Source organism: Cervus elaphus, chromosome 5, assembly GCF_910594005.1.
Source record: "Cervus elaphus chromosome 5, mCerEla1.1, whole genome shotgun sequence".
NCBI classification, from domain to species: domain Eukaryota; kingdom Metazoa; phylum Chordata; class Mammalia; order Artiodactyla; family Cervidae; genus Cervus; species Cervus elaphus.
Window position 1 is genome coordinate 133,879,237 of NC_057819.1, and position 14,914 is coordinate 133,894,150.

Below are 14,914 nucleotides of genomic sequence, written 5' to 3' on the forward strand. Positions count from 1 at the left end.
TTTCTATATTTATTTATATTACACATCAATATTTTATACATCAATAGGTTCTATTTTCAATTTAGACATTGTATTATGCGCTATTGAAATTATATTACTGAACCTCTTAACATATTTATGATAGAGAACTGCTTTTATCTAACCATTTATGCTTAGGTAAAATTCTAGTAAGAACATAAAGTAATATTTGCCTTTAAAGTCTGAATGGAAGAGAGGAAAGTCAAGGAAAAGGATTCAATAGTTTTTCTCTAATTTTCAGTCAGTGGTTTCCCTCCTGTTGCTTTGCAAGAAGGTGAGCCCAATATGTGCCTGACTAAACACTAGGAGATCTTCAGCTTTAAGAAAGCGGGGCAGGGTGGTGGGGGAGACAAAAGCAGGTTACGTGACGCTCTGGCCCCCACTCCCTCCCTCCAGCTCGGTCGCTTCCCTCTGGGGAGCAGCATCACAGGCTTAATTCTGAAACGGACAATGCCAAGTTTCTATTTGGATCAACTGTCATGAGTTCAAAATTCATCTATTAAAATTATATATCACTACATTTTAAAAATCAATACTAAAATATAGTTATACAATTATAATGTATAATAACTATACATTGATGACTTTTGCTGTGCCCATTAAGAAGAAAAATTATACTTTAAAGTACAAATTGAAATACTGGAAGGCATAAATCCCAACGAGCTACTGAAAGAAAGCCAACACTGGCCTCCCAGTACACGCACTCTATACCAAAGAGAACTAAGTTCAAGATTTCTTTTTAAATTAGAAAGGAAACTGCAATTGCCAGAAGACTGAAAGAATATTAGACCAAAACAAACTCTAGTATTTACAGCCGATATTTCATTTCAACTGTAATGAACAGCAGTGATAGAATGTAAAGGGCTGTAAGAAATAAAGGAGACCTTGAAGATCATGTAAACTATGAGGACTCGCATGAATACATCTGTTTAGCAAATGAGGTTTAAAGATCAGCTTTGCTAGGATATTAATTTAGCAAGTCCCACTTATATGTCAGACTCTCATAAGCACATAAATATAATAAGTGGATGGATGGTCATGAGACCTAGAATATTTCAAATGCTCAATTCTAAAAAAATAATAAACAGTGCACACCCTACCTTCTGAACATCAGCATCGTGCTTCTGCTGCAATTTAAGTTTCTCTTCATGATATTTAGCTTCCATCAGCTTTGTTTTCATGTCCAACTTCAAGGAAAATATTTTAAAGGTGTTATTAATTTACTTTTCCATTTTGAAAAAGTACACAATTAAATTAAAATAAACTCTTGTATGAAAGAGAGCATCATTTTCCATGTTCACCTTATAGTCACTAGTCCAGCAACCACGCTACATACACTCACACACTGGGTGTACTCTGTGATCACCTCCAAGTTGATTAAAATTCTTCTGAACAAACCTCATTCTACAGGCTAAAGAACACAGATTCATCAGTGATACTCAGCCCACTCCACTCCTCCGAAAGGGTCATTGTGAACTGGTATTTTGCTAAATCCACTTGGTATTGTGTGGCACAGGCCAGGAGGATCCCCGACATTTCTTCCTCTCTTCTTCCTTGGGGCCCCACTAACTCCATCACCTCCTGGCTGGCTGGGGGGCTGATGGGGCAGAGGTGATGCAGACAACTGCGACAGACGTGTTTTCTCAGAAGTGGCTTTCCCTCCACCCTCTCTTTCTGAAGGATGAGTAACCAAGACCTCAGGTGGGGACACTGCAGCTGTGAGCTGCGGGCGGAGAGGCTGCCCACCAGCCGGGTCCCCCCGCGACACAGCAGAGCCGCGCACTGCCCATGCGCCCCGCGCTGCCGTAGGAGCGCTAAGCAGACTCTCTTCTCTAAGCTGCTACACCCTCAGCAATACATAACTTTTTATTATGAACATTTCACACACAAAAATACGTATTTTTTACACCTTGCCTTTCTCTCTGAAAAATATCTCCTGGAAATCCCTCTAAAAACACTTGCTCTAGTTTTTATTCATTTTTTAAACAGTTACCAACTATTCTTTCATGAGGAGAAAATAAAATCTGTTCAACCACTCTTCTTAATGCATATTCACTTTCTTCTCAGTCTGTCTCCACTAGAAACAACACTGCAAAACATTCTCATGTATGCACCCAGCACACCTGGATTTTGCTTTCTAAGGGTGGGTTCTCAAAAGACATGGCAATGATTCAAATCATCTAGATATATTTTGCCCTCTGTTAAAGGTAAATTCACATTTCTGCTGGAAGAACAGACATCTCACTATGATCCTAATGTGCATTTCCCTGAAAACTACGGTGTGTTGGCCCCTTGTCACATGTTTCAGCCAGTTCAGTTCAGTCGCTCAGTCGTGTCCAACTCTTTGCGACCCCATGGACTGCAGCACGCCAGGCTTCCCTGTCCATCACCAACTCCTGGAGCTTGCTCAAACTCATGTCCATCGAGCCAGTGATGCCACCCAACCATCTCATCCTCTGTCACCCCCTTCTCCTCCTGCCTTCAATCACTCCCAGCATCAGGGTCTTTTCCAATGAGTCAGATCTTCACATCAGGTGGCCAGAGTACTGGAGTTTCAGCTTCACCATCAGTCCTTTCAATGAATATTCAGGATATAAATATGTCACATGTTTGGGGCCTTCTGAATCTGGTCTTCTATGAAGGCCCTTTCACAATTTTCGTCCACATTCCTGTCTGTCGATCAGTAAAATCTGGTATGCAGGTTTTATTATGTATTAATTTAATGTGTGTATATACATTCACAGTTTATCTCTAATATTTTCCCCAAATTGATTGTTTTGCAATTGATTTTATTTCTTATTTTTTTTTACCTTACAAATTCTTTATGTCACTTGAGTCAAATATTTCTATCATTTCTTTTATTCATTCTGAGTTTGGAAAGGTTTTTGGGTAAGAAAGATCTGCTGTCAAGATTTTTGTTGCTTTGAAACTTTTTGTCTGGGTGTTTACAGGTTAAGTTTTAGGTACATCCACAATTTTTGGTTATTTTTGTTTTTAAAGGAAAGGACCCAATTTTATTTTTTTCCACGTAACTGAAAGGTTGTACCAGCATCATTCATTAAATAAGTCTTTTCTCAAGGTATTGACAATGAACTTTGTCACTGTGATTTTATTAAGGGGATTTAATTTTTTTCTTGAAATGTTCTTGGTTCTAACCATATTGTATCTGCCTCATAAAAGTAGCTGAAGAGTATCCCCCTCTATTATCTCAGAGAATCTGTGTAATACGTGATACTGGAACACAGTTCTTCCTTAAGTGTTTCCTTAAATAAATATGTATTGTAAAGTAGAGTGTGTTAATCCCCTTTCTGATAACGGTAGGTATTCTTTTTAAGTAAACCGACACTCACTAGTGCTAGGTTTCCTAAGTCACGTGGACTTAGTAAGTGGGCTCAAGCGTTCACCGCCGCAGCGGGTCTGCTGGTCTGCCCTGAACTGGGAACGGCTCTGCCACCCGTGTCTGATGCCATGGCATCATGCATTACTCAGTTAGAAAACATCAGTTCAATGAGTTGCAGAGATTTCCAAATATTGAAAATTTCATTACATAATATCAAAACCTCACACTGGTTAATATTACCACCAATCTCATCGGAAAAGTCTTAGTATTGGAAAGTTCTCAAGCTCACAGTGACTGATCCAGGGTTGCCAAAATCCTACTTTGTATTAAAAGGTCAAATTCTATCATTAGCAGCAAATACGGTCAGTTGTTTTGCCTAAAGTGACAGGTTCAATTTGTTCACTTTCCAGAAACTGTCTCCCAATAACCAAGTCTGAATAACCATATTTTGTCCGTCAGTCATTACATCAAGTAAAAACGACATCCCACAAGCAGGAGCTATTACAGTCCATAACTGAGGAAGCACACGGGGTTTTCCTTCTGGTACTCCGATACACGCCTGGATATGCACCCTAAGCCCTCTATACACAGTTCTACTTCATCATTCATCTAGCCAGAAGATGTGTATTTGAGTTACAAGATCTAGTAGAATTAAGAATTTTCTACTTGCTTCACTGAGAACATTCTTAAGTAAGTACGATTGGTAATTTTTTCCCTGGGAGCATGTGGCAGTGAAGAATACGCCGACTGGTACAATCTGGTGCCGCCGCCTTGACGTGGGTCAGGACACAGTTCTACCCAACACTCTGTGTGCAAAGTCAACATAAACGTCAGTACAGTAAAAAAATTTTTTTAATTATTGCAAAAATAATTTTGACCTCATAGACCTCATGGATCTTAGGGATCACAGGGTTCATGGCCCACACTCTGAGAACCACTGCCCTAAAGAAACTCTTGTACATATGTGTCAGGAGACACGTACAAGACTGTTCACAGGTTACTGTTTGCAAAAGTCAAAAATTAGAATAGATTCGTCAACACAATGGCAAGAAAGTGTGGCAGATTCATTTAATAGAAAGTACCGCAAATGAAGCCAACTACAGCTAAATGCCTAACAAACATGAGTGTTACCCACATACTACTGAGCAGAAAAGTTATTTTATTTAAATGAAGTTCAAAATCCACCGAATGGAAGTATTTTCATTCTTAAGAAGGCAGGCATCGGTAGCAAAGTCAACTTAAAAAGCCGAGGAGGGAAATGATGAGAGACGTCAGGATGGTGGTTATTGTTGGGGAGGTGGACGAGAGCAGGACTGAGGCGGTGGACAGCAGGCGGCCGGCGCCTTGGTCAGGATCTAACCCTTGCCTGCATGTGGTCCACGATGGTTTTCCTTTGAATAATTATTACATCTTGTAAGACTGCAAGTCTCTGAATGCTCTATTCATAAGAAATGCTTTAAAGTATAAATTCTCTCATTTATTACATCAATGACTGTAGATTTTGTCATTTGGATTTATTTAAATTCTACATTTTACTAGGAGATTTGCAAAAGGAAAAAATGCCTAATTGGCATTACGTGTAAGAAAGAAGCAAGGCAGCCTTTTAGGCAATGGGTGGGAACAGTCACTGTGGGTGGAGGTAAAGTTCAAAGGAAATACTCTATTTTATTTCACAAAAAGGGCAATTTCCACCATCGGTTCTCTGAAAACTGATCTCCTCTCCTTGTGCTCTCTCCTTTCATTTTCAGTGACAATGGTTTTCCGAATGTCTTAATCTATATCAGAAATCTTTTTTAAGAACACTAAAAAAATAAAAAAGCAGCACACCGCCTGACAGTGCCCGAGGTCACACGGCCCTACGATGTGACGTCACAGGAGACGCGTCACAACTGCAGAGGCCGGCAAACCCAGGCGTGCCTGCGAGTGACAGGCGAAGGCGAAAGCCAAGGGGCAGTCACCAAGCAGGTCTTCCCACAATGCCAAATAAGCTGAACAAAGTTTCTGATCTTAAAATAATGTATGTGTGTGTTTTTACCAATCAAAAGAAAACTAGTACAGCTCTTCAACTCTAATAAAATAACATTGTGAATATTACTCATTTAACATCTAAGGTATCTTCTACAGAATTATAAACTAGAATGGAAGTTGTTTTATACAGTTTAATTTCCAAAGGCTAATTAAGTATTTCAGAACTCGCCAAAGCATCAACAGAATTAAATCACTTATTAAATGCAGACAAACTCTGTAATCTATAGAGAACTTCATGTCACTCAATTCTTTCCACACTTACTGCATTCTTTAACTTAAGCACTCAACCTCCTAAGTTTTTATTTTATAACATTAAAGAACCGATTAATCTAGATTATCATCACTACTCAGAGTAAAACCCTGTGAAATGGACCTGAGATTTAAATACAAAGATGAGATTTTAAAAGAGACAAAAATATGAATTAATTTTTTCATAATCTTGGAATAAGCAAATCTTTTCTACACAATACAAAAACCAAAAGCCATAGAGAAAAGACTGACGGAGCCACCTACTGAAAAGAAAACTTCTATACGTTAAAAAAAAGACAGAAATAAATCAAAAGACATACACAGAAAAATACCTGTAAGATACATGACAGAGACCTGAACTCCTTAATACATAAACTGCTGAGGAATCACAATGAAGACAAACAATTTAACAAAAATATGGAAAGGTATAACAAGGACAGTTCACAAAAGTGAAATTAAAAAGACAATAAACAGACAAAAATATGTTCATTCTCACATAATAAAAGCAATGCAAATATTAAAACAAGATACTACTTTTTTGTCTGTACAGATAATCAAAACTGCTTATAATTCAGTATTGCTGATTAAATGAGGAGGCAGACATTCTCAAACACTATTGGTGCAAGTATAAACAGACCTGACCTATAACATTCACCCACTTAAAGTATGCAACTGGATGTCTTTCAATTCATCAGAGAATTATGCAACATCACCCCAGTCTAATTTAGGACTTTTCACTACTCCAAAAAGGAACACTCTCGCTCACTGGCCATCACTCTCCAGTCTCACCAATGTCTACAGCCCAAGGCAGACATAACATCATTTTAAGGGCAACCTGTCAATTTCAATAAAAAATTAAAACGTGCAACCCTGAGAAGTTAGATTTCACAGAATTTATGGCCTAAGAATAAACATGCAATACACACAACTGTATACAGGAATATTCTTGAAACATGGCTTGTTGTAGCAAAATATTCTTCATAACCTACACCCCTCAGTAGGAATCTCCAGTAACAAAACATGGGCCATCAATAAAACAAAGGACAGTGCAACTATTTAAAAGAATTAAACCATGTTACTGATATAAAAATCATCAGAATTACGTTTGAATTTAAAAAGCAAAATGAAACAAAATGTAGAGTATGACCTAGTATATTATTTGTATTTTTAAACTTTTAAAGAGAATACATATTAAATTTTTATCAATGATTACCTTGAAGAGTCATCAGGTGTTGTGAAAATAAATATTCCTATTTAATTTTAATATTTACTATTTAATTTTAAAATAAACATAACTCGAACAAGACTGTTTCTTAGTTTTACAACATGACCCAGCAACAACGAAAGCACTTCTCTACGAGAACACACAGCACACCTCAGGGCTGTCCAACCCCGGTGTGCAAGAGTCTGCTGAAGTCAAGACAGAAAAGCCGCCACCCCCAGGCCCACAAGGAAGCCTCTGAGAAAAGTGACCTCAGCCAGTGGACCTAAGACCATCCTTCTACAGGATGACTGAACACATCACAGCGTAGCTATGCATTTAAGCGTAGGGAAAAGTCCATGTTAGAAAACTATCTCTGGAAAATCAGTAAAAATAGTAAAGCAGTAGGATTGATATTTTCTTGTTTTTAACTCTTTTTTTTAAATGGACTTTTTAAATCTATCCATCTATTCATGCACCATTCTAGAAAGAGTGTGAGGTAGTTACACAAACATACACAAATACAATGAGGTTAAAGGAGATAGACAAAAGCTGGCAGGAGTGTGGAACAGTCAGCGACCAGCAGGACAGCAGACGGAGGTGAGTGCCGTGAACGAGCACAGCTCCTGGAAACGGGCTCGGGACACCCGGCCCCGGCAGCGGCCAGAGCCGGGGGCGCCGGGCTTCCTGGCGCAGAGGGCAGCAGGCAGCTGCTCGGCAGGGCCACACGGGGCTCAGCACAGAGGCGCACACGTGATTCAGGAAAGGCCACAACGCCTGAATGTCTCTTTATTAATGATTAACATTTTCTATTTTCAAAATGAAAATATTAAAAAAACTGTGTCCTAAAACTGAAAAAAGCTTTTAAAAATCAATGCTCTGTATTTAAAATATAATCAGTATCTTTATATTTACAAAGGCAATCTACACTGCCACTTTCCTCAGCATTCAAGTGGCTCCTACTTACCTCTGCCTTTTTACATTCACTCTCATTTTTACATATAATACATTCTTTACTTGTATCTTAAAATCACATACAATATTCATAAGACTTCCAAGTATTAATTTTTATTTTAGAGGTTAAATTTTTTTATATTACTATACTTACAAAAATCCATCATTTCAATTTTACCATGTCAGACATAATTCATTACCCCATACGAATATCTAAATGCATATAAAGATAGAGATATGAGGATATTTTTTTCCAGAATTATTTATATTAGTGAAAACTCAATCTCAATACCTAACAATAGGGATACATCAAATTAACTGGGGATAATTCTATAATATAGACTATAATACAGCCATTAAAAATAAATGCTTGAAAAATAAATAAATGAATGCTTGGACAGCAAGAAGGTCAAATCAGAGAATCCTAAAGGACACCAGCCCTGAGTGTTCGCTGGAAGGACTGATGCTGAAGCTGAAACGCCAGCACTTTAGCCAGCTGACACCAACAGCCACGTCACTGAAAATATCCTGATGCTGGGAAGGATTGAAGGCAAAAAGAGGAGATGGCAGAGGATGAGGTGGTTGGATGGCATCACCGACTCAACTGGCATGAACTTGGGCAAACTCCTAGAGAAAGCGAGGGACAGGGAAGACTGGTGTGCTCAGTCCATGGGGTCATAAAGAGTCAGACACAACTTAGCAACTGAACAACAACTTTCTGGAGAAGCCAGAGAGATAATTCACAATATTTACTTATAGCCGAGAATAGGCAGGAATGTGTTCTGATGTTACTAAATTTTACATGTAAAGATGTATGTATCATGTTAGACACATATGAGAAATAAAAGAATGGACATCAAAAATAAATAAATAAATAAATGCTTAGGAACAATATCTAGTAGCATAAAATACTCAAGTTATACAAAAAATACTCGTTACACAAAAAATACTCAAATTATATCATCTCAATTTCCTAAAGAAAAATAACATGTATTCTGTAGAATACATTAAAAGAGAACCAAAGTCAACACAATGCTGCCTCTTCATTTCTATATATTAATTTCATAGGTGATTTTATTTCCTTCTTTACACATGTCTGCATTTTACAAAATTTCTTTTCTTTCCCCCTCTGGGTAACAAAAAGCTTTATTTTTCTTTATTTTATTATATTTTACAAAATTTCTTTTAATAAACATCCAAAGTTATTTAATAATCACAGATACTGCTTTAAAAGAAACTAAGGTGTCACACTGAAGCAACTCAGCCAGCATACACTCTTAAATATTTTAGGAGGAAAAAACGACCAAACATTTCACCCAAAATAGTCAGAAACAACTATGTAACTACACAAAGGGTTATTTTAGTCAAAATATACACTGGGTATATTTTAAGATATGGTGTAAGTTGATGTTTACATGCAAACTTCTCAATGATCCCACAAATATTTTTACCAGTATACCAAAAAGAAAAACAAAAACACAGGGGTACAGGAAAAAAAAGCCACACACGTTCAGAAATGAATCTCTGGTGCAACACGTGGTACTTTTAAGAATCTTCTCTTTCAACACGTATGTGGGGAGCATTGGTATGCTGAGCCCTAACCCGAGGTGTGACATAAAGAGGAAGAATATTGTGTCACAAAAGACCAGAAAAATTTTCAAAAAGACAGGAGGTAACTATTCTATGGTAAGCAGTCTGAACAGTAAGAGGGAAAATGTTTGGTAATGACTTGGAATGATGTGTAAAAACAACTGACAACTTCTTAAAAGGAAAGAAAAAATTTCAGAACAAGGATTTCAAAGAAGGTCCATCTGAATGTAAGTATTGTCCTCAAAAAGTTTTTATGGAATGTAACATCTTTTTATTTCAACAGATTTTTTAAAAGCACCAGCAGTGCACTGAGAAACAAAAGCCCTCGGGCCTCAGACGGGAGCTCTAGCAGGTCTCTGAACCACTGAGCCAGCAGCGGGCACGCCAGCAGGCTGGTTTACGGGGCAGAGCTGGAAGACGAGGACTGACACATACACACCGCTGCCCCCGTGTACACACAGGAGGCCAACGAGAACCTGCTGCACGGCCCATGGAGCTCGGCCCAGTGCCCTGTGCTGACACAGCGGGAGGGAGATCCAAAAGAGAGGGGATCTGCGTACGGGCATACCTGGGAATCACGCTGCTGAAGGGCAGAAACGCACACACCCTCCAAAGCAGCTCTGCCCCCACGCCGGTGAAAACGGAACGGAAGGCCTGCCTTTACCTGCACCAGAATTCTACACTGACACCGACAGCAGCCTCTTCCTACCAGGCCTCCATTACTCTAACTAGGACCTGAAAGCTCACGAAAACTGTGTGCACAGATCAGATACGCCAGAAACATCGTGATCCTACCTCTTTCTCATGCATGCGGGAGAGTAACTGGTCATCGTGCAGACTGCTGGATTTTCTCAGGCTGAATTTTGGAGTCATCTGTTGAATGAGGAAGAGACATTCAATACTGTTTCAGGCCTGATGTAGCCAAAAGTAAACTGCAAACTGACTGAAGTTCATGCCAAAACAATACAAACACTGGAGGAAAAAAAGTGATTTATTCACTTCCAAGTGATAGGATTAACAAGACTACTAGACTTCATAATGTGGACTGGCATCGCTTTCTGTAAACAACTAAACAATTATTTTATTTTAAGACATCTGCCCACAGGGAAAGTGCAGGGCAATTCTCACCTACCAGAGTAAGTGGGATGGGCTTCTGTCTCAGGTATCGAGGGTTTTCTATCTGAAATTTTAAAATAAAGACATTAATATTTGAGTATTAATTAAACTATAATGAAAATGTTTTCCATATGTCCTAATATTTAGCATGTTTCTTAGAATACATATTGCATAATATATTTCTAGTGGCCCACTAACAAATAAAACATAAAGCGTAACTGCCTTTGCATACACGAACACCCTTGAGAGACCCTCTCACGGCCGAGGCCCCCGGCCTCCCCCTGCTCGCCTCACACTTCACCCCCGGGCCCTGAAGGGCTCTCATCACCAGGAGACGGCAGGTCTCCTGTGCCTCTCTACCTCTGCCCACCCCACCCCAGTCCCTGTAAGCACACACCTAGCATCCTTCAAGTCTCAATTTAATCACTACACCCCTAGGCAGATTTGGAAATCTGAATGACATAAGCATATGAAAACATGCTTAAACTATCTAGGACTATGAAAAATGTAAAGTAATGCCACAAGAGATGGTATTTTACAGCCACCAGATAGGCATATATTAAAAATTGGACATACAGTTATAGACATAGAAAATAAATTTATGAGTTACCAAGGGGTACTCGGGAAAAGGATAATTTGGGAGACCGGAATTGACATACACACCACTATATATAAAATATGTAGCTCAGCTGGTAAAGAATCTGCCTGCAATGGAGGAGACCCAGGTTTGATTCCTGGGTTGGAAAGATCCGCTGGGGAAGGAAATGGCAACCCACTCCAGTACTCTCACCTGGAGAATCCCATGGACAGAGGAGCCTGGCAGGCTACACAGACCATGGGATCGCAAGAGTCAGACACGACTTACCAACTAAATCATATCACATATATAAAATTCAGTTCAGTTCAGTCGCTCAGTCGTGTCTGAGTCTCTGCGACCCCATGAACCACAGCACGCCAGGCCTCCCTGTCCATCAGCAACTCCCAGAGTCCACCCAAATTCATGTCCATTGAGTCTGTGATGCCATCCAACCATCTCATCCTCTGTCATCCCCTTCTCCTCCTGCCCTCAATCTTTCCCAGCATCACGGTCTTCTCAAATGAGTCAGCTCTCCACATCAGGTGGCCAAAGTACTGGAGCTTCAGCTTCAGCATCAGCCCATCCAATATTCAGGACTGATTTCCTTCAGGTTTGACTGACTTGATCTCCTTGCAGTCCACGGAAATCTCAAGAGTCTTCTCCAACACCACAATTCAAAAGCATCAACTCTTTGGCGCTCAGCTCTCAAATCCATACATGACTACAGGAAAACCATAGCCTTGACTAGACAGACCTTTGTTGGCAAAGTAATGTCTCTGCTTTTTAACATGCTGTCTAGGTTGGTCATAGCTTTTCTTCCAAGGAGCAAGTGTCTTTTAATTTCATGATTGCAGTCACCATCCTTAGTAATTTTGGAGTCCCCAAAATAAAATCTGTCACTGTTTCCATTGTTTACCCACCTATTTCCCATGAAGGGATGGGACCAGATGCCATGATCTTTGTTTTCTGAATGTTGAGTTTTAAGCCAGCCTTTTCACTCTTTCACTTTCATCAAGAGGCTCTTTAGTTCCTCTTCACTTTCTGCCATGAGGGTGGTGTCATCTGCATATCAGAGGTTATTGATATTTGTCTCAGCAATCTTGATTCCAGCTTGTGTTTCATCCAGCCCGGCATTTCGCATAACGTACTCTGCATATAAGTTAAATAAGCAGGGTGACAATATACAGCCTTGACGTACTCCTTTCCCAATCTGGAACCAGTCTGTTGTTCCATGTCAGGAGGCAGGTCAAGTGGTCTGGCGTCCCCATATCTTTAAGAATTTTCCCCAGTTTATTGTGATCCACACAGTCAAAGGTGCTGGCATATCAATAAATGAGTTTTTAAATAAATAAATAAGTTTTAACAAATTAATTAAGTTAAAAAACAAAAATTAAAAATTTGATAATAAATGTGTTCCAGATGTGGGGCCCTACTGTTGCGTGTATGACTTAGTCCATTTACTTTGGGAAACATTATTAAATAAAGATAATAATAAAGTCTACTTAAATATCATACCAGAGACAGAGGCGTAGTCTTTAGTAAACAAAATGGTACTATATATACACAGCTTTTTGAAAAATAGAGGCAGCCAATTTCCAGCAGGCAGCAAAGTACACTCAATAAGTATTTATTGTCTGAAGGTACATATATGAAAAGCAAGTAACCATTCTCTATTTTTGGAATGGAGAAAACAGCATAAAAAGTAAGTCCTTCAAAGACACATGCACATAAAACCCGAATTCATGAAGCAGAATTAAATACAAGGGGAAAAATAAAGGAAGAGAAAAACAGAGAATTCTCAAAGATGCTCAAGCTCTAATTAAGCTTAAAATTTAAACCCAAAAGCCAAGAAAACCATCTGTGACTTATTTTTACCCAGCTCTACATTTATAAGCAGGGTACAAAATATTGGTTTAGCTAATTACAATGTAGCCTTTCAACTATGCAGAAATAACTATTTCATCCTCTTCATCTTTAAAAATCGTTAAATACAGAAGTTAAGGACTCGTCGTGTTATCATAAATTTCCTTTCTCAAGTTGACAAAAGTCTATTCTAATATTTAAAAGCAACAATGAACGCTGTAAACAAGCGTAAATCTTCTGTTGTTCTTATTCATTTACAGTGCATTGTCTCATACCCACTTTTAACATGTAATGAGAATTATTCATAGGAGAGCATGTTCTTGAGTCTGTTTGAGGGAAATAAGCAATCTATTTTCTGATTTTATAACACCAGCCAGATGTGCTTTGAAGTTGAATGTTCCCACTCTGTGATCCACAAGTAACAGGGACTTGCAGAAATCTGTAAACAGTCTTTAACATTGATTTTCTTCATGCTCTTTCAGAAGACTTCTTGTTCTCTCATAATATAATACCTCAAGAAAGAATACCACAATAAGGAATGTCCAAAATGGAAGATAAAAAGAGCTTATGTGAAACATTAAAGTCTAACAAAATATTATACAGACAGTAATGCCAAAAATAATTAAGTTCCAATAGCATGAATAAAACACATGACAGAATGTTCCTTGTTTGAAAAACAAGTAGAATCACAATAATAAATAAACAGTAATTTAAACTAGACATGAAAACAGATAGCTGAATGCTCTCTAATGAAAACTGCCTTTTGACGCTTTGTTTAGTTTTTTAGCAGAATTGTTCAAAGAGTTCTGTCAGTTTGTCTTTTTCAAATTATTCAGGATTTGGTCAAACTGACCTCCTTATAGACTAATATTGATCAAAGAGAGATGTTTCAAGGTTTCAGACATTTTATATGGTATTTTGGCCATCTTAGAGGAAAGGACATTCTAAGGCAATATATTACTAGCAGCACAACCAGAATAACTGTTCTTAAAGTCAGAGCACCCATCAGAAGAATGGCCAAACCTCTTCCTACAGCATAAAATAAATTCAGTCACCACTGTCACTTATGCTCCAAAATAATGCTCTTACTCTTAAGTCCATATTTTAGAAATTGAAAAATGTTTTCCACAGAAAAAAATACAATACTACAAACGGGTTTACTCACATTTCAACATTTAATGAGCACAAATAAAATACAGATAAGAGACACCATTCACTGCCACAAGAAAAAGCAAACAAGCCAAGGACAGAATGGGAACATGCACGGGCTGCCATCTGATCTGTGAGACGAAACCGTGCCGTGCAGCAGGGAGGGAAGAGGCTCCTCGGTAAATGAGGGCATCCGCTGGACCCTGTGAGGGCCACAGATCTTCACTTCCTATCTTACAACATGCCCCATAAGTGCTTCCGGGTGGCATGTAGTTCTAAGCAGAAACAGTAAAACAATACAGCTGCTAGAAGAAGACCTGGGAGAACCTCTTCAAGAACTCAGGACAGCCACATACCTCACACAGACACTGAAAGCAATTTTTCATGAGACAAAGTCATGGGAAAATGAACCACATTAAAATTTAAAGTTCCTGGGATTTCCCTGGTGGCTAATCTGCACTCCCAAAGCAGGGGGCAGGGGTTCAATCCCTGGTCAGGGAACTAGATCCCACATGCTGCAACTGAGAGTTCACATGCCTGAGCCAAAACTAAGAGCCCCGTGCAGCCAAATGAATAAATAAAAATTAAAACAAAATTTTTTAGTTCCTGTTCATCAAAGACAGCAGTAAGAGAATGGAGGAAAGCAACGAAGTGGAAGAAACTATTTGTTGAAACTAGATTCCGAAAGGACTCATCCAGAATAGATACAAAGCTCTTCTATATTGACAAGAAAAAGGCAGACAGCCCAACAGGAGAACTGGCCAAGTCCCCAGTCACCACTGCACCCTGGGAGGCTACCCAAACTGTCCATCAGCGTATTAAAAGGGAT

The 14,914-nt window shown here is 38.9% G+C and overlaps 1 protein-coding gene across 4 annotated transcripts in view; it reads right to left on the minus strand.

The window, feature by feature from the left end:
- Window positions 1-14,914, minus strand: part of CEP112 (centrosomal protein 112) — a 301,353-nt gene that overhangs the window by 246,095 nt on the left and 40,344 nt on the right. For 3 of the 4 annotated variants that reach the window (XM_043905757.1, XM_043905759.1, XM_043905756.1), the window contains exons 7-9: window positions 10,513-10,560; window positions 10,176-10,253; window positions 1,119-1,205 (exon numbers count right to left, since the gene is read on the minus strand). In XM_043905757.1, the coding sequence (XP_043761692.1) occupies window positions 1,119-1,205; window positions 10,176-10,253; window positions 10,513-10,560 (213 nt within the window). The remainder of the gene's footprint in view (window positions 1-1,118; window positions 1,206-10,175; window positions 10,254-10,512; window positions 10,561-14,914) is intronic. The other variant, XM_043905758.1, reaches the window with a different exon arrangement.